The sequence below is a fragment of the Aotus nancymaae genome, unplaced genomic scaffold (genome assembly GCF_030222135.1).
Source record: "Aotus nancymaae isolate 86718 unplaced genomic scaffold, 86718_ANA_hifiasm-v0.15.2.pri h1tg000059l, whole genome shotgun sequence".
Taxonomy (NCBI): domain Eukaryota; kingdom Metazoa; phylum Chordata; class Mammalia; order Primates; family Aotidae; genus Aotus; species Aotus nancymaae.
In genome coordinates, this window is record NW_026988473.1 from 50,201,713 (window position 1) to 50,227,716 (window position 26,004).

Consider the following 26,004-nt stretch of genomic DNA (forward strand, 5'->3'; position numbering starts at 1 on the left):
TCTAGAGGCACTACATTTATAGACAGTAAACTGCACAAATCCTGGGTATAAAGTTGATTGCGTTTTACCTACGTAACCACCGCCCATTGACAGCATCCCAGAAAGTTCACTTGTGTCCCTTCCCAGTCTACAGCCACCTGCCTGATACCCTCACTTCTAAATCCACCGATTAGCAGTGTGTCTTGGAAATTAACAATGAATGGGTATATGTGCTCTTTTGTGTTTGGCTTTTTTGCTCAACATGTCCATGAGATTCAGCGGTGTTGTTGCATCTCTCTGTAATATGTTAAGTGTGGTATCCTTTGAATATACAATTCATTTGTCTATTCTTTATTGGTGGATATTTGGGTGTCTCGGGTTTGGGGCATTATAAACAAAACTGTTGTGAATCTTCTTATACAAGTCTTTTGGTGGACATCGGCCTCATTTCTCTGGAATGAGTCGAAACTGCTGGGTCAGAGGGTAGATGTTTTATTTAGCTTTAGTGGATATTGCCAATTAGGAAGTTGGGAGGTGATTATTACAGTATCTAATATATAAAGAAAGAAGTAGATGGGGAAAGAGAGGAAAGAAAGATTCCATAAACTATTCCCAAGTCTGATTCTTGAACAAATCTGGAGCACCTCCTCTGCTCTGTAAAAGTTGTGGCGTGCCTCTTCCCACGCTTTCAAATGGCTTGACTTTCTTCACCTGATCCTCACCCCACAAGGGCCTTGCTCTGTGCCTTGTTAGAACTACCCAGAAGGTTGCAATTAAGACTTGGCCAGTTAGAACAAGCACAAGTGCTATGCAGGACACATCACCACCTGAGCGGCGAATCTGAAAATGCATTCCTCACAAGCTACTAAATGGTGTTGACAGACCCACCCTGTGTTTCAGCACCTGGAAAGAAATCAGGGTTAAGGCAGCTTTTACACTTCTTGCCTCCAACCTGCATCAGTATTTTTTTTTTTTTTTTTTTTTTGAGATGGAGTTTCACTTTTGTTACCCAGGCTGGAGTGCAATAGCGTGATCTCGGCTCACCGCAACCTCCGCCTCCCGGGCTCAAGCAATTCTCCCACCTCAGCCTCCCTAGTAGCTGGGACTGCAGGCGTGCGCCATCATGCCCAGCTAGTTTTTTGTATTTTTAGTAGAGACGGGGTTTCACCATGTTGCCCAGGATGGTCTCGATCTCTTGACCTCGTGATCCACCCGCCTCGGCCTCCCAAAGTGCTGGGATTATAGGTGTGAGCCACCACGCCCGGCCCCACAGTCTTTAAAATATGTCCAAAGCAACTTCCTCCAGAGGCTCTGGGTGTGTCAGAGGTCCCTGCCCTCTGCTCTCTGCCAGCTCACAGAGAAACAGGCATTCTCCCTTCCAGGTGCTCCTCATTTACACCAAAGAGATCAGTCAACTCCTGGGACATCTGAATGGGAAACCTGAACCCCAAGGGTTGTACTGTGTTTTGGATAATAGAACTTGTCTTTCTGCAGAGCAGGTTTTCTCAACCTTGCTACTGACATTTTAGTCCAGATAATTCTGTTACTGGGTGCTGTCCTGGGCATTGTAGGATGTTTTGCAGCATCCCTAGCCTCTACCCACTTGATGCCAGCAACACTCCCTCCAGTTGTGATAACCAAAAATGTCTCCAAACATTGTCAAATGTCCCCTGGAGGGCAAAATCACCACCAGTTGAGAACCACTGCAATAGAGAAAGAACAGTTCTTAAACACACCAACCAGTGTCCTCTCCTTCCCTCCAAGAGGGAAAGATCAGCTTTCCAATATACAATCAAGCTGGACTGAGTGGCCTCAGTCCACAATAGGCATTTTATCTTGGCAATAATGTAAACCAAAACAAACCAACAACCACACGGTTTACTCTGGTGAAAAACTGAAAGGCATAAAAAGAAAACTAAGGAAAATAAAGGTAAGAAAATGTGGAGGTAACAGCAACAATGAGTAAGAAATCATCTTTGTAAGTTCCCGTTTGTGAGCTGACACATCAGCCATGGCTTGCCCACACTGGTGACTCAAACACCAAACATGAGGCCATAGCTAACTTCTTGGGGTCTAAATTCCAAACCCAGTGTTTTCAGGAAGTGTCCCTAAACCAAAGTCCATCTCATTATATGAAAATACACATAGATATACCCAACTTTACCCCCACTGTTTAATTAAATCAGACAGTTTAAAATGCATGTTCTGGTATTTTTAATTTTCTTATTGGGTCCATTTTACTTAAAAAAGACATACAAAATATTTTTAATATATCTTATAAAAATTAGCAAAAAATTGTGGAAGTTGAGCATATTACATTGTACAATGTTTTGATATGAATGTTTTTAAATCATAAATATTTGGTTTCCTCTCAACATAGCACATCACAAAAATACACTTTAAAAACTTTTTTCATGCTTAATTCCTGTAAATGATCATATCCCTACTTATTAAGGAAAACACCTGATTATGACAAGCACTCAGACACTCCTGAAATTTTCTGTACAATAATTACAAAAGTAAAACCAAGAGTTCTGTTGGCCCTTTGACAGGTAAAACCATTTTAAATACTAGGAAGAATTCAGTTAGTATCAAAATATAATTCCAAATGGTATTTACTTAGTTCATTTCTGTGCTATCTTTGATTCACAAGTATCTAAGCCAAAGCACTGTTTAAAAGGATTTTGCCTCCTCTAGACATAGTGCCACTGAAACCAAGATATAAATCGGTAACACTGTGCATTAAACAGAAACCTTTTGCACAACCACATATAAAACTGCTTGGTCATATCAAGGTCCACCTCTGACCAGAAAGCAGGCAGTCCTTAGACCAATGTCCGGGAGCCAGACAGTGAGGTCTTCAAGAACCCAAGGCTAGAGCAGCTAAGCCCCAGGTCATGTTTTCAGCTACAGCTGTGGATTAAGCCAGGTTTAAGGAAGGACATTCTGCAAAAGTGCAGGGTCTATTTCACAACTTCTAGAAGTAGAAATTCACATATTCTATCATCACCCTCCCCACCATGCAGAGACTCCCCAAGGCCACACTGTTTCCACCCCATAGATTTCACATAGGTAATTAGCTTCTTTGTAAAATATTTTTTCCTCATTCTGGAATGAGGGATACTGGAGTTTTCTAGTGTAATGTAATCAAACCACAGGAAAGGTTCCATGCCTTGCCTAGGTCTCATTGGTCTAATACACCTGCCAGCTACTGAATAAAATGATAATACTGATAAATGGCTGGGCAGAAATTCAACACCCAAGTCAGCTGTCAAATTTCAAAGGCACATGATACAAAATATTTTAGACAATAATCTAAACTTTATAAAGGTAACTACAAGAAATCATTGAATAAAGTTACATTTTTATTAAACAGCTAAAAGTCTTAAGACCTAAAGACCACTTCTTCATTGGCAAATATTTTCTAGTCATAAGAGGTGATAATTTATGGTATTATATTCCAGTTTCCAAATACATACACTGAAACCTCTAATAACACTCTCTCTAGATGTATAGATCTATTTGGAATTGCTTTCTTAATATGCACTTAGCAAGCACTAGCATAAGAACACCTGAGGTTCTCTGTCCTCATTTAATACTTGTAAAGAGAAAAGGACTTTAACTATTCTACTGAATTCTGCCCCCGCCTTTTTTTTGCAACAACTGAATTATCCCCATATTTATTTACAATTTTAAGCTTGATTGCCGTCCATGGAGTTACTGTTGCTTCTCAATTATAACTAGTGTTGGAAGGCTTGATTTCATAAATGTGCTTCTTAGTCCAAAGAGAGGTCATGTATGAAAACCTTCCTTAATACTCCTTTGAAATCAGATACATATAAACTATGATCCTAATTTCCCTGTTAAACTTATTTATATTGGATATTTCCTCCATTGTCATCACAAAGGAAGGGAAAAAGCAGAAAAGCTGCCCATCTAACAAAGGCTAACATCATGGCTAGGCTAATATATTGACATGCTATCATCTTTATGATGTTTTGAATCTAACTAGAAGACATACAGTCAACTTCCTATTGGCCATGTGCATAGAATTTGCTTCTTTCTACTACTCAGCATGATCCTCTCACAGCCTGGCATATACTTAGTAGCACATCATTGACTAGAGAGAGTGAGTACGAGAGAAAATTAGGTTGAGAATATGGGGCAAAAGGGTGGTCTCCTTTAAGGTGAGGGGAAAGGAGACAGGAATGAAACATGTCAAGTGTATGATGGTTAGGGAAATAAATATCTTAGTAGAAGCTAGAAAACCTCTACTAACAGGATCACATTCCAAAAGGGTAACCAGGAAATGGCAGTGACTCCGTGACTTCTCTGTCAGAGCACCAACTGTTAAAGGCATTCCATGTCAAGTATCAGGGAATGGAAAGCAAACTGCCCAATCTAGTTTAACAGCACGTACTCGGAGAAGGAAACATGTTGCCAAAGGAAAGAGCTAACACCCAGTCCACAGAGGTTCTGACTACCCCATGGCAGTGAGCCCCTCCAAACTCTGCAGAGCTGACTATGCTGTCTGCACCCTGCCTCATCTGGGGAAGAATCTGAGAGAGCTAAAAGGTAATTTTCAGAAGGTGAAGTTTTCAAAGAAAGAGTAAATAAACAGCTTGACAATACTGACTTTTTCCCCTTTTCAGGTAGCCCTTATTTGCAGAAAGATAAATAAGAAGGCTTCCTTAGGATATTCACCCACTTAGAGAGGCATAGAAGGAAGAAGAGTTAAAAGCAGCAAAGCCATTTATTTTTATTTATTTATTTTTTTTTTTGAGATGGAGTCTCACTCTCACCTAGGCTGGAGTGCAGTGGCATGATCTGGGCTCACTGCAACCTCCACCTCCCGGGTTCAAGTGATTCTCTTGCCTCAGCCTCCCAAGTAGCTGGAATTACAGGCGCCTGCCACCACACCCAGCTAATTTTTTTTTTTCTATTTTTAGTAGAGACAGGGTTTCACCAGGTTGGCCAGGCTGGTCTTGAACTCCTGACCTCAGGTGATCCACCCGCCTCGGCCTCCCAAAGTGCTGGGATTACAGGCATGAGCCACCGCGCCCGGCCCCCAAAGCTGTTTCTTTTGTCTTTAGCATAAAGCTCTCCCGCCATGTAGTATCTACATAACTGATGTGATTGCCAGCAAGCTCAGTCATTCCGTGGTCTTCTTCTCTTTCCAGTTCTTCTCTCTCTCTTCAAGTTCTGCCTCAGTGAAAGCTGCAGGTCCCCAGTTTGTGACCAGGTGAGGGTTCTTTGAACCTAAGAGACAAACATGCTTTAAATACAGGAAGTATTATATTCTTCAGGGTACTCCATCATTTTTCTACAGATAAAATAGTAACTTTTCTACTTTATTTCTTCCCTGAGGAACATCCATAAATGTCATACCAGCTAAAACAACTAGAAGATGTATACCAAGGGGATTAACTGGTCCCTCTTACCTATTAGGAGTAAGGTTTTCAAGAGAAATTTACCCTAAGCAGGTTTTTTTTTTTTAACATTTGGGCTAAAAAAGTGTCTAGTACAATTCAAATACACAAGTCAAACAGAAAAATAAATTTAAAAATTAATATATGATTACTTCAAAGAGTTTGTTACCTGGTTCTATCAGTCGAATTAATCCTTCATGATGGGCCACTTTGTCTTTCCAGCTCTTGGTCTTATTAGTTGCCATCTCCAGCTTCTTTTTAACTTCCTGAAACAAAAGTAGATTTTGGACTATGCAGACACACAGGTAGTTTAAGAATCACAACTATTGGGCCCTTACTACATAACTGTGAATTGTACCATTAAATCCTCTCATAGCCCACTCTAAGAGGTGGGAACTACTATTACCCCATTGTACAGAGTAAAACGGGTTCAGAGAAGGTCAGTAACCTGCCTAGGGTCACCCAGGAGGAAACAGTAGAGTCAGAAATAGAACCCAGGCTGTCTGATTCCAAAACCTATTCTTCTACTACATGCACACTAATTACAATGGGTGTATGACCCTGTGTGCCAGTTACAGTTTACTGCCTTTCACTCCAAATGCTGGTGATACTAAAATAATTCTCCCTCACTAGCTGGCAGCACAAAGCTTTGTCAGTAGAGGGTGCTGAAGGGACATGAGGAAGGAGGCACTTTTCTTCCAGATTCCACTCAGCGGCTCCTGTGGCACTCAGAACACCCACAGTGCTCACCACTAGTGTTTTTATAGCACCTCCGTGTGGGCTTTGCTGGCACAGCACCTCAGCAAACTTTTTGGCCATCCGTGCACCCTCTCCATGGAGGTCTGGACCACAGTACTGGGGTTAAGGGGCAAGGAGCAAGGCATCCTCTTCCAGATCTGTTCCCTCCCTGGTGCTCTGCCTCAGTCTTCCAGGCAGTGGCTGCTCCCTACGTCTGCCACTCTTGGATCCTCAAAGTCTTCTTTACAACACAGTAGGTAATCCCCTGTTACAGTTAATAATGTTTCATATTAAGCTTTCCCTGTTCAAATTACTGAACAGTTTCTGTCTCTGGTGGACATATCCTGTAAAAACTCATTCTTTCTTCTTTCTTACAACTAAGCAAGATTCTTACTACAACTTCATATTGGCAACTAAGCAAATAATTCTGTTATTGAGAAGTGTTTTTCAAAAATTCAAACACAAGTTTGCAGGGCTGAGTCTCATTACCTCGTACTGCTCAAGTGCCTGTTTCCGTTCCAACTCCAGCTGCTCCAGCTGCTCCATTGCCTCCTGCAGAGCCTGCTCCTTCAGGACACGCTGATTCTCCAACTCCTGCTTTTCTGCCTCAGTCATCTGAATGGCCTGCTGCTGTTCCAAGTGCCACTTTTCTAGTTCAGCCCTCTTGGAAGACTCTTCCTCCAACAACCTACAATGTGGAGGAGAGCTCCAGATCAAACCCTGCCCAGGTCACCACCCTGACCCAGCAGATGAGGGAGGCATTTTAGACAAGAGAATATTTCAGTTTGTCTAATCCCCCTCTCATTTTACCAGGAGGAAAGCAGAAGCCAGAGAAGTTCACATTCACAAAACTGGTAAAGAAACCTATGTGTCCTGCTCTAAGCTCTCTTAGTTTCACCCTTTTGTGAAATAAAGAATAACACTGATGCAGAGCTTAATATGTGCCAGGAACTGGCCTAATAGTCAAGTGTATTTTCTCAATTAATCCTCATAGTAAACTTAGGTGCTGTTACTCATATTTTAGAGATGATGCAAGTGAGGCACAAAGGTTCAGTGGCCTGTACTAGGATCATCCACCTGCGAGGTGGCAGGGCCAAGTTTTGAAATCTGCCTGGTTGCTACGACATGAAAACATTTTCATCTAGTAAAAACCTATTACCATGGGAAAAAACTGATAATGAAGATGAAGAAAGCAGGAGTTAATACAGAATAACAGAGATACTATTTATTGAACAATTACTACATGCCAGGCCTTTGCCTCCATTATTCTGAATCCCCTAACAATCCTGAAAGGTATTATCCCTGCATTACAGATGAAGCAATGAAAAATCAAAGGGTTTAAAAGTTTGTTGCACAGGTTATAATGGATTTTAACCCAGGTCTGTGTGACTCCAAAATGTTATCTTTCAATAATAGGATATGTATCTGGGAATACCCAGCTATGTAGTTGTTTAAATAAACTATAGCCAAAACTATAGCCAAAACCTGCATTAAAGTGTATATAGCACCGTTCGATGCCAGCCTAGGACAGGACACATATCTAGTGGCTTGAACACTAATATTATGGTAACATAGTAAAGTTACATGGCTGGTTAGTTACTACTACCTGTCAGCATCTGCTCTTATAAAACTAAAAGGAAATAAAGCAACAGACTATACCAACACCAATTTCTGAATTCCCTCTACAACTTCCAGCAGAGTGGTTGTTCAACTCAGCTCCAATACTCTAGGTGATGGGCTACTCACTGCCTCACAAATTGGGCCAGTTTATTTATGGGCAGCCTCAATTCTTACAAAGTTCTTCCTTATACTAAGATGAGCTCTCCCATCCACTACCCTAGTTCTGCAAAGGAAGTATCTGTTCCCTCTTCCCTGTGATAGCCCTTCAGCAGTTGGAAGGTAGCTTTGTTGCCTGCTGAGAACATCCTTCTCTAAGAAGACCACCTCCAGCCTTAACTATTGGGACCTAGCTTCCAGACTCAATATCCTTCTTTGGAGACACTGGGGTCTCCTTAGATGTCTTTTTTTTCTTTTTCTTTTTTTTTGAGACAGAGTCTTGCTCTGTTGCCCAGGCTGGAGTACAAGTGGCATGTTATCAGCTCACTGCCACATCTGCCTCCCAGGTTCAAGCAGTTCTCTGCCTCAGCCTCCCGAGTAGCTGGGATTACAGGTGGCCGCCAACAGGACCAACTAATTTTTTTGTATTTTTAGTAGAGATGGGGTTTCACCATCTTGGCCAGGCTGGTCTTGAACTCCTGACTTCGTGATCCACCTGCCTCAGCCTCCCAAAGTGCTGGGAATACAGGTGTGAGCCTCTGTGCTTGGCCTCCTTAGCTGTTTCTTGGGAGTTTGATGTACACGACAGTACACAACACTACAGATGTGGTCTGACCAGTGCAGAGTTTATTCACTCAGTTGATGTATATTTATTATGTGCCTTCTACATGCTTTTCTAGGCACTGGGGATGTAAGAGTGAATGAGACTGAATGGGCCTGTTTTTTCATTTGCAGGTGCTTAGGCTGCCCAGTCTCTGAACTCCCTCATGTGTCTAGGGGAACTGTCACAGTAGGAGTCTTGATGGAAGGTAGGGCTCATCTCCCACGATAGAATCCACAGGCCAGACACCTGCCCTCCCACCTCTTGGCAGCCAGGGTATGGTGGAGGCACAAGCTGGGCTTGGCTAAGCAGATGTTCCTTCTGGAACTTTGAAGCAACTGGCACAAAGCAGCAGTGCCAGTAGAGAATTCATCTTGCTGGTGGCAGTAACATCCAATGTTGAGTGACAGCAGGAGTGATGGCACTGCTGACACCTGGTACCAACATGGGCACCAGCAGTATCCTCACTGGACTCTTCCCATGGTCTGGCCTGGGCTGTAGTTGGGGCTGCTTATCCCCCCGTGGTTCCTGCCTGTGTTCAAGGCCTGGTCACCTGCCTTTCTGTGGAAATGGCAAACTATTTAAGAAACTTCCAACATATTATTTTATTGCTTTAGCGAATATAAGTTGGTTTCTGTGGTTTGCAAACAAAACTCCTGACTAAAGACTTTAGTGCCTCACTCTTCTTCTGTGTATCAGCTTCCTCATTTATCAAAAAAGGAACAGAAACTACACCTACCATGAAAGGTTTACCAGTGTATTAAATGTGATAACGCACATCAGGTATCCTACTACCCAGCAAGTACTAGTAGATAGCAGCTCATATTACAGAGGGACAATTGTCTCATTTGCTCTGGACACTTCAGATTCATTAAGGCTGCCTAACAGTGTATAGGGTTTTGGCAAACACATTTGAGGGAAATGAAACTGTAGAACTTTTCAAACGAATTTCTATAAAGCCAAGTCTCCTGGATCCTGTAGTTGTTCTTTTGATACATTAAATTATCTTCTTGGTCTAAAATCACCATTCTAGCCTGTCAACATCTTTTTTTGAATGCTTATTTTTACATTCTATACATTCTATATCTTGCCCATCTGCAAATGAGATAAAGGAGCAAAAAGCGACAGACTCTGAGTGACTCCCAAATGCTAGGCATTACTCTAAAACACTGTGCATGCATCATCTCATTTCATCTTCACAACAACCCTATAAAGCTGGCAATTCTCTAAAGTTACATGGCTAAATGTACTAGAACTGGGAATCAAACCGTGGCCTTACTCCAGAACCCAGTCCCTAACCTTCAAATATATGAAAAGTATTATATCACATGGAAGAGAGACTGTTGTTTCATGTGGCCCCATTGGGTAGAACTTGGATCCATTCATTCATTCAAAAAATATTCCTGTGTGCCAGGTACTAGTTGCTGGAATACAGATATGACTAAGGTATACTCCTGGGCCTTACAGATCCAAAGGTATAATAGGACAGATTATGGCTCAGCCTCAAGAACTTTCCAATAACTTGATTTTTCTTCTTTTTCTTTTTTGAGACGGGTCTTGCTCTGTCACCCAGGATGGAGTGTACTGGCACAATCTCAGCTCACTGCAAACTCCGCCTCTTGGGTTCAAGTGATTCTTGCGCCTCAGCCTACCAAGTAGCTGGGATTATAGGTGAGTGCCACCATGCCCAGCTAATTTTTGTATTTTTAGTAGAGAAAGGTTTTGCCATGTTGGCCAGGCTGGTCTCAAACTCCGAGCCTCAAGGGATCGGCCCACCTCAGTCTCCCAAAGTGCTGGGATTACAGGCGTAAGCCATCATGCCTGGCCAATAACTTGAGTTTCCTAAATATTAAATGAACAGTTTTCTTCTGAGTTATCATTCAGAAGAGGCTAGATCACCTTCAGGATTACAGATAAAAAAATAAACTTCATAGCACAAAGGGTGACTATAGTCAATCATAATTTAATTGTACATTTAAAAATAACTAAGAGTATAGTAGACTGTTTGTAAGACTAAGGATAAATGCTTGAGGTGATGGATACCCCATCTACCCTAATGTGATTATTACATACTGTATGACTGTATCAAAATATATCATGTACCCCACAAATATGAACACCTACTAGGTACCCACAAAAATTAAAAGTTAAAAAAACGACTTCAGTTGTAATTTTAACAATTACAAGATCTAGATGTTTCAAGCTAAAGTTCTTGTCTTTTATTTAAACAATTTACTATAGGGCCAGGCGCGGTGCCTCACGCCTGTAATTCCAGTACTTTGGGAGGCTGAGGCGGGCGGATCATGAGGTCAAGCGATCGAGACCATCCTGGCCAACATAGTGAAACCCCATCTCTACTAAAATATAAAAATTTGCTGGGCATGGTAGCGCGCATCTGTAGTCCTAGCTACTCGGGAGGCTGAGGCAGGAGAATTGCTTGAACTCAGGAGGCAGAGGTTGCAGTGAGCTGAGATGGTGCCACTGCACTCCAGCCTGGCGCCTGGTGACAGAGCGAGACTCTGTCTCAAAAACAAAAACAAAAACAAAAAAAAACCAATTTACTATAAAAAGTTTCTCTGGGTAAGCTTAAGACACTGACAGAGAAAAAACTATCCATTAGAAGAATAATGAGATTCCAAATATTCCATGAATGATTAGCTATTGCTTTAAGAAATGAATGAGAAGAGTTAACTAAGCAGCCTTTTACACAGGCCCTTGGTGTAAGATTATGTTCATTTTATTAGTGCCAATGTTTCTAACCCAACTCCATGATGACTTCCCTTGTTTTTTCTATCCACAAAGGCCTATCCTGAGGAGCAAAGAACAAACCCTCTCTGCCAATCTGACAGAATTTCCCTCTAAATCAGACACAGTGTTCAGTGACTTCAGGAAAGAGAAACACATTTCACTTAAAAATGACCACTAGGCTGGGTATAGTGGCTCACATCTATAATCCCAGCACTTTGGGAAGCCAAGGCAGGTGGATCATGAGGTCAGGAGATCGAGACCATCCTGGCCAACATGGTGAAACCGCGTCACTACCAAAATACAAAAAATTAGCTGGGCGTGGTGGCGCGTGCCTGTAGTCTTATCTATGTGGGAGGCTGAGGCAGGGGAATCGCTTGAACCTGGGAGGTGGAGGTTGCAGTGAGCCGAGATAGGGCCACTGTATTTCAGCCTGGGGACAGAGCAAGACTCCATCTCAAAAAAAAAAAAAAAAAAAAAAAAGACCACTACAGGGAGCAAATTTGTCCATTTCAAGTTCCAAAAACTAAGAAACAAAAATATTTTAGAATGATATTCCTAAAATGGCCTTTGCACATCAAGAAAAAGTCAAATTTGTGTGTAGTGCTTTCAGCATATTAGATCAGAGCTATATGTAGACGTTATATCTGCATTCAAAAGGTTGAAGTCATTTTGCTATTGCTTAAATCACAGTGTGCAAAATAATTAGCTGGAGTTTTTTGTTGGTTTTTTTTTTTTTTTGAGATAGGGTTTCTCTGTGTCCCCTAGGCTGTAGTGAGAACACAGCTCAATGAAGCCTCAACCTCCTGGACTCAAGCGATCTTCCTGCCTCAGCCTCCCAAGTAGCTTTTTTTTTTTTTTTAGATGAGGTTTCATCATGTTGCCCAGGCTGGACATAAACTGCTGGGTTCAAGTGATCCTCCTGCCTTGGCCTTCCAAAGTGCTGGGATTACAGGCATAAGCCACCACACCCAGACTAGGCAGAGCTTTTTAAATAACAACACTCATGTCTGGCTCCTATCCATATATATTTTGATTCAGTAAGTCTAGAGTGAGGCCCTACATGTGTATTTTTCAGAAGCTTTGTAAGGCGATTTTTATATATAACTGGTTAGAAAACCACTGGCTTCAGTTATCCAAAATTATCCATTATTCAAAATATCACTCATTCTATAAACACTCAATAACTAAAGACTAGTATTTCTAGAGTTATCTGGTTCCCTCTGTGATCTAATCTCTTCTATGTCATAATCAACCTCCCACAAAACTGCCATAATACATACAGCTTATCTCACTGTGAATTATCTGCACAAGAACAATCTATAAACTCTCAACACAGCTCAAATTATGAGGTCGCTCAAAAAATGTTGAATGTCATGTAAAATGTCACTCTGGACGTCACGCGACACTCAAACATTCCCATAGAGTGAATCGTCTGCTAAAATCACCACCCAATGGCACTGGAAGGGAGTTCTGAGAACCTGGTCAACCCCACAGTGCAGTGAATATGTACCTGCGGGGCCTATAAATGCCAGGCAATAAGCTACATGCTTCATTTTCTGTTTAGAAAATAATTTTTCCTTAAAAAAAGTTAAATTTAAAATCTAAGTTTCCAAAACAATTTGTTTTTGAAGCCACTTTTGGCAAAATATACAACTAAAGAAGACTTCTTTCTCTTCCTATCTAAAGATTAAAGAAACATTTTTAATCTTTTGCTGCTCCACATGTAAAATGACAGCCATGGAAAATCTACCCCAGCTCATCTCATAAGTGCTCCCCAAAACAGGGGTAGTAGATACTTTTTAGTGTTGTCTCCCATCCCAGACATCTTAAGATGTAGAAACTGACAGAGAATAGGCTCAATTTTTCCCTTTGGGAGTCTTCATTTTATTTTGTCCTTCCTGCTGCTATGAAGGCCCAAAATTGAGAATTTTCATCTGAGAACATGATTATCATAAATAGTAAACCTGATGTTAAAAGCTCTAAGGGAAAAAAAAATCTAGGTTTCAAATACTCTTAAAATTAGGATTTCAAGTAGCAATTACTGAAGGAATCTTACCAATCCTGAATGACCAAATAGACACTGCATATTTCCTCCTTATTCCCCAAAACCTGACTGCAAATTAGGCCTGAACAGGCCCCTGCCTGCATACCAACAGCTCTCTCTGGTCTGGAACATATTAAAGAACCCAAGCTCTCATCAGAGCTAATTCTGGGTTTGTGGATATTCTTGAATATGACTAAGGGTACCCCATCAAACATACCTACCAGACTGCTCTAAAATAGGCCTTTATTTAGCCTCAAAAGCAAGGGTTTCCTAGCGCCCCAGAATGAAAAGAAACACCCCAGCCAGTAAAGTCTCCATGGTCTCTCTAATCTGGACAACTCGAGCTCAGTCACAGCCAGAGCTGAGACACTTCTCCCTCTCCACCAGAGTGTTAGTCATTCCAAGAAACTATATTAGCCCAGGCAAAGTACATAAAGGCAAAGTCTGCAAACCAATCTGGCACCTGGCCTGAAGCTTCCGCACCGTCTCTTCATCTTGCCGGGCCTGTCTCTCATCCTCAAGAGCCTCTTGCAGCCTTAGGTACATGTCTTCCAGCTCCCGTACTCGCAGTAAATACTGTTCCAGTTCAGAGGACTTTTGGGCAACCTGTTCTTCCATCTGCTGTCTGATCTGATGGTATAAAACGGTCATGTTTAAATGCAGGTTGACTTCTCTCTCAGGGAAAGCCTCCCCCTCCACCTGAGGGATTTGCCCACAGCTGCAGTCTCAGCCTTTCAGGGTGGCAGAACTCTGTCCTTCAATCCTTGAACTTAAAGATGGAGGCAATGAGGTTACCACACCCAATCCCAACAGTGAAAAAGTCTGGGAAGAACAAATTATAACCCAAATTATGTTCTGCTCTGCTGTATTTTCCATCCCTTCTACTCCACATTTTAAGACTCAAGTCAAGAAAAAAATGTTTCCCTGTATAATTTATCTCTAAATTCCTTTCTGTCTTAAAGTCACAATTTTTTTTTACCGATAGAGTCTTTTCTAAAAGGAATGAACCTTTTCCCAGTCAGAGCGGTGGAGTGTTACACTAAAGTGGAAGGAAAGGTCAGCCAGCATGGGATTCCTCCCGCACTACCCTGGCTGCCTCCACTCCCTGGGGCACCTCCAGCCTGAGGGGAATTCAAGCATTTGAGTTAGTCTTTATAAGTTAATGGTTTTTCCCTTCTGGATTACAGAGTTTTGAATCCCTGCCTTAAAAATTAAAAAACAAGAATATCCTAAATATAACACACACATTAACCTATGTCTCTGCAGTTGATAAAATATTTTCACTTGCATTAGATCGCTTTGTCCTCCTCAGAGTCATGAGAGATCATGTGATAATCCTGCACTTAAAGAAGAGAAAGCCAGTGTTCAGTAAGAAGGACCAGAAAGGAAACAAGACCAAAACTTCTGGCTGTTTCTCTATGTGACATCTACCTTCCTCTTTTCTCTCAAACCACAAACACAACTCTTTCAACTCTAAGTAACAAAAAGTGACTAAAGGAAATGTCACATACATCTATTTAGGCACTGGGCTCAGCACTCTCCCACAGAGTATCACTCATTGTGAGAAGACCTGTGTTCCAGCTAACCAGCTAACTCCCAGGGATTCTTCTCACTCTTCCCTGGCTGACTCCACTCCCTGGGACACCTCCAGCCCTAGGGGAACTCAAGCAACATGATTAATCAGAGCTGCCAAGAAACACACACATAAAAAATAAATTAGGCAAATGAAAGACTATCGACAAGGCTGAACAACATTTTGCAAAGAAAATTTTAGTATAGTCATTGAATTAAATTCACCTGCAATTGCATTCATGAGATTTGAGAGCTATTTCTTAAGCTCTTTCTGTACAGCTTTGTCATCTTACACATTATTCCTTGTAACTTTTACCAGAACTACCAGCAACCTGTATCTTGGGTCTCTTGGGCATGGGAACCTCTAAGATGAATCAGAGCTGCCAAGAGCAACAAATCAGAATCTAGATGTTCTCACAATTTCAGAATCTCATCCCTGCCATCCTTGCTTATTACAGAGGAGAAATGCCATGGAATCTATACTTTTTCCATAACTATTTATTTTCCAAATCATAACTCTTTGGAGAATGAAAAGGAATGTTATTAATAATTATACCAGAATGGCAGGGACTCTCCCAGGCAAATCAGAATATATAGTCACCCTAACCAAGCATTTATCACATCATTACTTTTTTTTTTTTTTGGAGAGAGGGCCTTGCTCTGTCACCCAGGCTGGAGTGCAGTAGCACAATCACAGCTCACTGTAGCCTTGAACTCCTGGGCTGGCTCAAGCAATCCTCCTACCTCAGCCTCCTGAGTAGCTAGAACTACAGGTATGTACCAACAGGCCTGGCTAATTCCTTTTTTTTTTTTTTTTTTTTTTGTAGATATTGCCCAGGCTAATCTTGAACTCCTGGGCTCGAGCAATCCTCCTGCCTTGGCCTCCCAAAGTGCTGGGATTACAGGAATGGGCTACCATGCCTGGCTCCATAAATATCCACTTAGGAGTCTTGAAAATAAGGTTTATATTTTTTACCAGTACATCTTTGGCACAGTGCCTGGCACACAGAAGGTGCTCAATAAACAGATAACGAATGAATGAACAAACACACAACTTCCCCTACAGCTCAATCCAAGTCAGTAGCAGAGCCAAGCCGATGACATGGCCTCACTCTAGCCTCCAGCCCTTTCTCCTTCCCACTGATCCAGGCTGATCTACTGTAGCTGCTTTCTCCAGCCACATGATACTCACAAGTTTCTCTCTTTCCAGCTCTGTGCTGAACCTGGCCTGAAGTTCCACTTGAGTCTGAAGGCGTTTCTTTTCCTCTTCTGCTGCACGAGATGCTGCTTCCTCCAGTTTCTAGCCAATCAAAAACCCATCCACAGAACAGCAGATGTTAGAGTAGAAGTACATTAGAGAGAAAGACAGTCACACTTAAGCATGGGAAAAGCCAAATGTTCTTAATATTCAATAAAGATAATAGAATAAAAACTTGTAGCTCCATTAGAATTACAGTCCAACAATCTGCTGAGTCAACATACAAAATAAGTTAGGTAAATGAAAGACTATTGATAAGCCTGAACAACATTTTGCAAAGAAAGTTTTAGTATAGTCATTGAATTAAATTCACTTGCAATTGCATTCATGAGATTTGAGAGCTATTTCTCGAGCTCTTTCTGTACAGCTTTGTCATCTTAAATATTATTCCTTATAACTTTTACCAGAACTCAATTTCTAGAAGGGTGGCATGAGGAGATCCGCAGACCCTTTCCCCAGCAAAACAACCATAACTGGTGAAAATTACTGTTAAAAAACAAAACCTTTGAAAGTCTCTAGAAATTATTCTAAGGACATTCTAAAATGGAGAACATTTATCTAAGAAAATCTACCAACTCTCAGTAAGAACAGTGAAGGTCTGTGGCATACGATGCACTCCTCCCCCTCCCCCACGGTATCAGTGAGAAGCTCGCTCTACTCCCAGCAGATGGAACCCGAAACAAGGGTTCCCCTCCCCTCAGCTCACAGTCAAGGGCTATAATATCTCACTGGCAGGGGCACGCTGCCAGAATTTCTCTTTGTCCCCAGCTGCATGTTGCAGAAACTCTATTCCAGCCAAGAGTGCCTGAGAGGTTTGGGGCACCCTTTCTCCACCCGCCCCCACTCACAAGGAGGAAGTTTGACCCCAGGTATGACAGGCTGAGAATACAGGGCCTGAGCACTCTTGTCCCAATCCCTTGTGGGGCAGAAGTTCCACATAAGGAGAGGCAAGTGGCAAGGGCTACCACCTCCATCTAGTGATATTCTCATAAAGCAGGATTATTACTCCAAGAGAAGCCAACTACTGTCTCCACCCCCCGCTCCAGAACACTGCACAGAGGTTTTGCCCAGGGATAAAAGCAAGCTCTGATGTTCTCCCAAAAAGGACTGACTTTATTTGAAAGTGGGAGGCAGTACAAGCCTAAGGGCACTCTCAAAAACAATGGAAATTTTGATGGCAAGGAATTAAGAGGAGGCCAGTAGCTTCATGAGAACAACGCACTAACCTACAGACCAGCTATAAGTGCTGTTGGTTAGTTGGTTGACCGATACGAGGTCTCACTATGTTGTCCAGGTTGGTCTCAAATTCCTGGCCTCAAGTGATCTTCCCACCCTGTCCTCCCAAAGGGCTGGGATTAACAGGCGTGAGCCACTGCTCTTGCCAGACCAGTCAAATGTCTGATAGAGAGAACCAGAGAAAGCTATAGCTAAGAAGAGGTCTCATGTAGTAGGAAAAAGTCTCAAAGACTGACCTTGAAAACCAAATGCAGGTCTGAATTTATATGATCTCAGACTGTGAGGCAATTCAGATTCCAGGGCATTGTGGAAAGCAACAGAACAAAATTAGTGAACTCTAACAGCTGTTGGTATGATACCAACAGAGGTGGAAAGCTTAAATGAGAGATCAGAGAAAGACACTCAAAGAGAGCCCTGCAAAAATCAGGGTCTTTGCAGGGTGACTGTATTCCCGTCCAAGCCTGTGCCTCTGAGGAGCAACAGTTAGGAGCTTCACACTGTGAGGAAAAGAAACTTCACTGAAATAGTCCAGCTAGGACACTAAACAAATAAAGGACCAAACAATAAAAGTCCCCTGGGGAGAGGAGTAGAATCAGTATCCGGAGTTGCTACCACACATTATATAAAATGTCTCGTTTTCTTTTTTTTTTTTTTTGAGACAGAGTCTCACTCTGTCACCCAGGCTGGAGTGCACTGGCATGATCTTGGCTCACTGCAGCCCCCTCCTTCCAGGTTCAAGCAATTCTCCCGCCTCAGCCTCCTGAGTAGCTGGGACTACAGGTGCACACCACCACGCCCGGCTAATTTTTGTATTTTTAGTAGAGATGGGGTTTCACCATACTGGCCAGGCTGGTCTCAAACTTCTGACCTCATGATCCACCCACCTCAGCCTCCCAAAGTGCGGGGATTACAGGTGTGAGCCACCGTACCGGCCCTAAAATGTCTAATTTTCTATAAAAAATTACGAGACATGCAAAGAAAGAGGAAAGTATGGCTCATATAAGTAAAAAAGCAGGCAATAGAAACTGTCTTTGAAGACACCCAGATGGTGGATTTAGCACGTGAAGACTTCAAATCAGTTATTATTAATACTGTATGCTAAAATAACTAAAAGGAACCATACTTATAGAAGTAATGAAAGGAATGAGAATATCCCATCAAATAGAGAATAATAAAGAGGTAATAAATTACAGAAAGAACCAAATGGAAATTCTCAAAGTAAAAAGTGCCATAACTGAAATGAAAAATTCACTACAGGGACTCAACAGTATATTTGAGCTGCAAGAAAAATCTATTGAAGATAGATCTATAGAAATTATGCAATTGGAAAACAGAGAAAAAGAAGAAGAAAAATGAACACAGCCTTAGAGAAATGTGGGACACTATTAGGTATACCAAAAAAAGTAGAAAAAATATTTAAAGAAATAATGGCTGAAAACTTATTCAGCTTTAGGGAAAACACTATACATATTTAAGTTCAATATACTCTAAATAGGATAAACACAAAGAGATCTACAACCACATACACCATAGTAAAACTGTTGAAAGACAAAGACCAAAAAATAAAAGCAAAAAAAAAAAAAGAAAAATGATTTACCACACACAAAGGAACTCCTGCAAGCTTGACAGCTAACTTCTCATCAGAAAGTTCTGACTAGTTCTGACCAAAATATTATAAATAGAAGTATAGTGTGACATTTCTGAGATGGAGCACTACATGACTAAACCCTGGAACACTTTTTCTTCTGGCCAGTGAACAGCAACACTCAAGATGGTGGCTGGTCCATCAGCATGGATTTCATAATTACAGGTCTACACACTTTGACCCAGCATTCCCACTTCTGAGAATTCATTCCTCAGAGACATCAGAACATGTATGAACACATATACGATGACACAGGTACAAGATAATTCCCTACAGTATTACCAATTAAAACAACCCAAATGTTCACTAACCCAGTATGATTAAGTAAATAATGACACAGTTGTATAAGAGAATACCCTAGAGCCATAAAAAAGAATGAGGAAACTCTCTTTATACTAATATAGAAAGATCTAAAAAATATATTAAGTGAAATAAACTAGAGGCAGAACACTTACACTGGTATATACTTTTTTGTGTTTAAAAAATGGGAAAACAATGGCCGGGTGTGGTGGCTCACGTCTGTAATCCCAGCACTTTGGGAGGCCGAGGTGGGCAGATCACGAGGTCAGGCGCTCAAGACCAGCCTGACCAACATGGTGAAACCCCATCTCTACTTAAATAAATAAATAAATAAATAAATAAATAAATAAATTAGCTGGGTGTGGTGGTGCGTGCCTGTAATCCCAGCTACTCAGGAGATTGAGGCAGGAGAATCACTTGAATCCGGGAGGCAAAGGTTGTGGTGAGCCGAGATTGAGCCACTGCACTCCAGCCTGGGCGAAACAGCAAGACTCAGTCTCAAAAAAATAAATAAATAAGAAAAAATAAGAATGTATATTCGTATTTCCTTAACTTGGCAGGGGGCAGAAATTCATAAGTGTAAGACGGGGAGAAAATCTTTCACATCTGCCTTTTTACATTTGTATATTTTTGAACCTACCCAAATGATCATATTTTTTAAAAGAAACAAAAGTAGAAATAAAAATTATTTGAGGAAACCCTTTAAATAAATCTATTAATTTATAAAAACTACCATGATTTCTTATTCCTTCTTCTAATTAAAATGAGGCCTGTAAAGTTTTAAGAAACCCACAGATATATAACCTAATTCCAGATGATTAAAAAATTCAGCTGAGCATGGTGCCTCATTCCTGTAATCCCAGCAATTTGGGAGGCTGAGGTGGGTTGATCACTTGAGCCCAGGAGTTCGAGACCAGCCTGGGCAACATGGCAAAACCCCATCGCTATAAAAAATACAAAAAATTAGCCAGGTATAGTGATGTGCACCTGTAGTCCCAGCTACTTGGGAGGCTGAGGCAAGATCTCTTGAGCCAGGGAATAAGCAGTCATTGAGCCACTGCACTTCAGCCTGAACAACAAAGCAAGACCCTGTCTCAAAATAAATACATTTAATTAAATATTCATCTAAGCTATGTTTTTCTAAGATTGCCTCCATGAAAAAAATTGGAGAATTTTGTTTACTGACAAGAAAATCAAAGATTATTAGGAAGTATAAGAATTTTTCAGCACTTATCCAAGAATCCTAAATCAGTCATTTAAATAATTCTATAAACCTAGTTAGTGGGAAAGCTGTCTACATAGGTCTACAGCTTGCTAACACCAGGCATGCCTTTTCACATTACTCAGAGCAGACACTACATGCTCCTGGGAGGCAGAGTTTAAAAGTTTAAAAGGGCGGCCAGGCACGGTGGCTCGCACCTGTTTTCCCAGCACTTTGGGAGGCCAAGGCGGACGGATCACCTGAGGTTGGGAGTTTGAGACCAGCCTGACCAACATGGAGAAATCCCATCTCTACTAAAAACACAAAATTAGCCGGGCATGGTGGCACATGCCTGTAATGCCAGCTACTTGAGAGACTGATGCAGGAGAATCACTTGAACCCAGGAGGTGGAAGTTGTGGTGAGCCAAGACTGTGCCACTGTATTCCAGCCTGGGCAACAAGAGCAAGACTCCATCTCAAAAAAAAAAAAAAAAAAATTCAAAAGGGCATTGATAGATAAATCTCAAATGTACTAAGTCAAATAATCCAGTCCACTCGTAAAATGTACATTCTATATGATTCCATTTACATGACAATTTGGAAAAGGCAAAAATACAAGAACAGAGAATTGATCAGTGATTTCCAGAGGTTAAGGATGAGGGAATGATCTGAATAAAAAATATAAAATGAATACGAAATGCTCCAAAATCTGAAACTTTTTGAGCTCTGACATAATGCTCAAAGGAAATGCTCATTGAAGCATTTCAAATTTCAGATTTTTGGATTTGGGAGGCTGAGGCAAGAGAATCTCAGTTGGTAATTAAAGTATGTAATGTAGACATTCCAAAATCCAAAAAAATCCCAAATCTGAAACACTTCGGGTCCTAAGCATTCTGGATAAGGGATACTCAACCTGTATTAGCAATAATCTGTCTTAACCCAGGAAGTAGTTTCATGGGTATTCACTGTATGATTGTTTGTATATATATATTTCATATTCTTCTCTGCAGGTATGAGCTATTTTATAATTTTAAAATTATAAAAAAGGACACCAAGCCCTGGCTCCCCACCATGACCTCACAACACCCACTTTTGATGTGTGCACAGTGGAAGGAAGCAGGAGTAATCATATATGGCAGGTGCTCAGCATAACCTTTAAAGGGAATTTTTACAGAAAATATATTGCAGCAGAAAAAGGTAAGATGGAAGAGTGTTTGAGGGGGGAGGGCAGTAAGAAATGAGGAGCTGCTTTTAGAAAATAAGTGTGTGATAGTAATAACTGTTTCTAAGATTATATATATGCTTACGTGGCTTCTAAGATTGTAAAAGTATTCTTAAAAATCTTCATGAGTCTACTCTACTCAGAGGAAGTTCAGCACACAATATGGCATTTCTATGGGTAACCAAGGGAGAGGCCCACTAGGAATGTGGGGTCATAGATTATGAGCCACCCCCCTCTCCCAAGACAAAGTTTTTGCACAGAAGTGCACGAAAAAGTCCTTGGGCTAGTGGTTAGCAGGTGCTCAGTGATTCAAGGCAGACAGACTCAGCCCGAAAGTGTCTCAAATAAGACCAGACCCACATACAGGGGACTCACTAAGACCCCTGGGATCATGACATAACCAAGGAACTGTTCCCAGTGAACATCAACTGTCTCATACAGCGTATGGTACTTGACCTCCTAGCCTTGAGATGGAAGGAAAAGCTGACCCAGACTGTATCTTTAACTCCAAAGAGTAAGTAAAACTAATGATTCTAAAGTAAGGGTCTTCCAAGGTACTCATGAGTGAAGATGGGAGCTAAGGAAAAACTAAAAAGCAACACCCCTTGCCCAGGTCACTAAAAACAGTCTTGACATCCTCAAGGGAATGAAATTTCCCACCTTCTTCTGAAAAAATTCAACTGTGCTCATTATTACTATAAATATACCTTCCTAGCCAATGAAATGTTTTTGCATAGTTCCAGGGCTAGGAAAACCAGTGTGTCTCACTTGATGGTCTGGTAACACTTCTGAGAACAGTTCACCACAAATATCTCCCTAAAACTGCACTACATTCATCTTGGTAGAATCAAAGCCCCTAAGCAAGGGAATGAAGAGCCCTTTCCCAACCCAGTGCCCATTCCCACCTTCCGCACGGCCTCCAACTCCAGCTGCTTGCTTTCGTTGGCGGCCTGGAGCTCCTTCATTTGTCGCTCCAGTTCCTCTTGTTCAGCCAGTTGCTTCTTCCGGAGTTCTTTCCGACGCTGTCGAGCTTCTTTGTGTGGTGGAGGGCTGCCCAGCTTCAACAGATGAATAGTAGAATGAATGGCTGCAAAAGGTATATGAGAAAAAAATGAGAAATATTATTTATTCTTCGTAAGCCTACTATGCAAGTGGCACAGTGGGAAGAAAATGAGACAGGTAGCCAGAAAGCCCAGTGTAGATTCTGATTTTGCCACTATGTAGTGGTATGACCCTGAGCAGTCATATAACCTCTTGGTTTTTAGTTTTTTTTTTTTCAGAGCTCCCCTCAAGAAATAACCTCGTGCAGCATCAGTTTCCCCACCTCTAAAATGAGAGAGATGATCTATAAAGTCCTTTCCAGCACCAGAATTATGTAACTGATCTATGCACAGAAACACTTGATTTGGGAACACTGCACACATTTTTAAGAACTAATGACGATACTTTCAACTCCCTTCTCTATACTTCTCAAAAAGCCAAACAAGAATAAGACACAGTAAGGGCAAAGATTCAAGTTTCTGGTATCTGATTTGCAACCTACTGTGTTTAGTTGTCTATCATCTATGCCTTATGCAACCCCTTCCTGAGATGATAACAGGTAACAGCAGCTGTCTTTTCTTTTAAAAATAAAATAAGGCCAGGCATGGAGGCTCACGCCTATAATCCCAGCACTTTGGGAGGCCGAGGCAGGTGGATCATGAGGTCAAGAGATCGAGACCATCCTGGTCAACATGGTGAAACCCCGTCTCTACTAAACATATAAAAAATTAGCCGAGCATGGTGGTGCGTGCCTGTAGTCCCAGCTACTCGGGAGGCTGAGGCAGGAGAATTGCCTGAACCCAGGAGGCGGAGGTTGCGGTGAGCCGAGATCGCGCCATTGCACTCCAGCCTGGGTAACGAGCAAAATTCCGTCTCAAAAAAATAAATAAATAAAATAAAATAAAAATATCCTTTACATGCATTATCTAACTTTTATACAAAATCTGGTTTTTCTTTTGACATTTTTAATTACTAAATGTAATTTCTTGAATAGCTAATGCTTTCACTCACATTGTACAAATTCAAAAGACACACAGGAAAAGTCTCCCTCCTACTCCTATCCCTCAAGTACTGGATTCCTCTCCCCACAAGCGACTCATGCTAAGTTTCTTGTGCATCTCTCATGAGATATTATAAGCCTATGCAAATAAATATGTATATATGTCTTCCACCTTCTTTTAACACAAATGATGGCACAACACACTCTTCTGACCCTCAGTTTTTTTCATTTAATCTGTCTCAGAGTTCTCAGTATCAATACATAAAGTACTATACATAAAGTACTGCATGGTACACCATTGTGCAGCTAAACCATAATTTCTTCAACCATTTCCCAATTCAGAGACAGCTAGATTGTTTGCAATCTATGTCATTTTGAAAACGTGTGAGTATATCTGTCATTATCTATTTTCTAACAGTCACCACAACCCTGGGAAGTAGGTACTATTATTATCTCCACTCCACATAAGAGAAAAGCAGTTACAGAATTTATAACTTAATCCAAGAGAAACAGGAAAGAACATTCAAATAAGGTGCATTTGCCTCGAACTCCTTTCTTTTTGAGACAGAGTCTTGTTCTGTCACCAGGCAGCAGTGCAGTGGTGCAATCTTGGTTCACTACAACCTCCGCCTCCTGAGTTCAAGCGATTCTCCTGCCTCAGCCTCTTGAGTAGCTGAGACTACTCTCAAGGCACACGCCACCATGCTCAGCTAATTTTTTGTATTTTTAGTAGAGACAGGGTTTCACCATGTTGAGCAAGATAGTCTCAATCTTCTGACCTTGTGATCTGCCAGCCTCGGCCTCCCAAAGTGCTGGGATTACAGGCGTGAGCCACCGTGCCCAGCCACCTCCAACTCTTAAACCACATCAAAAATGACTACATTCTCCAACATAACAATTTTATCTATGTCTAAGAATATTCAGAATCTCCTTTCAGGATTAAAAAAAAAAAGCCTCATTATATTGTTTCATTCTTTACTAATTTTGGAATAATGGAATGTGGGTCAAGATGGCCAGAGGGAGACCTATGTTAATTCTAGCTAAATAATTATAAGTTTGCTTGGCTCAGAGTACATTGAAGTTTATATACCAAACTAAACTATATTATTGGTGCAGTTAATTAGAAATCAAGTGGCAACAGGAGGCCTAAGGTAAAGACCATCCGAGAGTGCAGTAACACCGGGGAACACCTCGGGATGGTTGCAGAGCAGGCTATACTGCTCTGGTCCCACGAATGCCTTCTCAAGATGGAGACTGCATGAGGGTCTCATAAAGAGGGCTTATGCAAAGATCTCTGAGAAAGGGAGGCGACCTCTGCTCACAAGATCCGGGACAGTCTTTGCAGATGGGAGCTGGCAAGGAGGAGAAAAGCCTTACAGGGCAGAGATCATGGAACACCTCAGGCTCTGCCTAGGTTCTCCGAATATGGAGTGATTTTAATTGCTCTGTGTTCTCAAGGCTAGGTAGATAAAAGCCCCTTGATGCATTGGGTGTGGTCAGACCCAGTGGCTCCTCATCTGCTAGACTTCTAATGCAGCCACACCCTGATAAACTCAGAGTACTAGTTTAGCATGTCTTAGAAGGATCTCAAGTGCTGTTGAATGCTCAGAGCACTAGTTTAGCATGTCTTAGAAGGATCTCAAGTGCCCTCCCCCTCAACATCTTACCTATCCCTTCATCCTCCCCTTCCACATCCATAAAATCAGAGATTAAGCACATAATAAAAGTGTTCAGAGCCCAGAGCTCGGGGCCAACGGTTCCCTCACTTGCACTGGTCCACTGAATCCATGCTGTAAATTCTATTCTTGTGTGTCTGTCTTTATTTCCTTTTCTCAATCCCTTGTCACCACCAGGACCAAAAGCACCCCCGTACAGGGATGGGGCTGGTACCCAACAATAGAACACTTAAAAGTTATTCATTCACTACAGAGCCATAAAAAAAGAACAAAATCTTGTCTTTTGCAACAACATGGATGCAGCTACAGGCCATTATCCTAAGGAAATTAAGGCAGAACAGAAAACCAAATAATGAATGTTCTCACTAATCAGTGGGAGCTAAACACTGAGTACTCATGGACATAAAAGTGGCAACAACAGGCACTAGGGACTGGGATGGGAGGTGGGGGGAAGAGGTTCGCAAACTATTAGGTACAATGCTCACTTCCTGGATGATAGATTCAATTGTACCCCAAACTTCCGCATTACACAATATAC

General features: G+C 41.5%; 1 protein-coding gene across 2 annotated transcripts in view; it reads right to left on the bottom strand.

The window, feature by feature from the left end:
* Nucleotides 1-2,176: 2,176 nt before the first annotated feature.
* Nucleotides 2,177-26,004, bottom strand: part of SWAP70 (switching B cell complex subunit SWAP70) — a 157,575-nt gene continuing 133,747 nt past the window's right edge. For both annotated transcript variants that reach the window (XM_021675143.2, XM_012456683.3), the window contains exons 7-12: nt 22,655-22,836; nt 16,080-16,187; nt 13,779-13,945; nt 6,636-6,834; nt 5,578-5,674; nt 2,177-5,238 (exon numbers count right to left, since the gene is read on the bottom strand). In XM_021675143.2, coding sequence (XP_021530818.1) covers nt 5,132-5,238; nt 5,578-5,674; nt 6,636-6,834; nt 13,779-13,945; nt 16,080-16,187; nt 22,655-22,836 — 860 coding nt within the window. In that variant the 3' untranslated portion in view covers nt 2,177-5,131. The remainder of the gene's footprint in view (nt 5,239-5,577; nt 5,675-6,635; nt 6,835-13,778; nt 13,946-16,079; nt 16,188-22,654; nt 22,837-26,004) is intronic.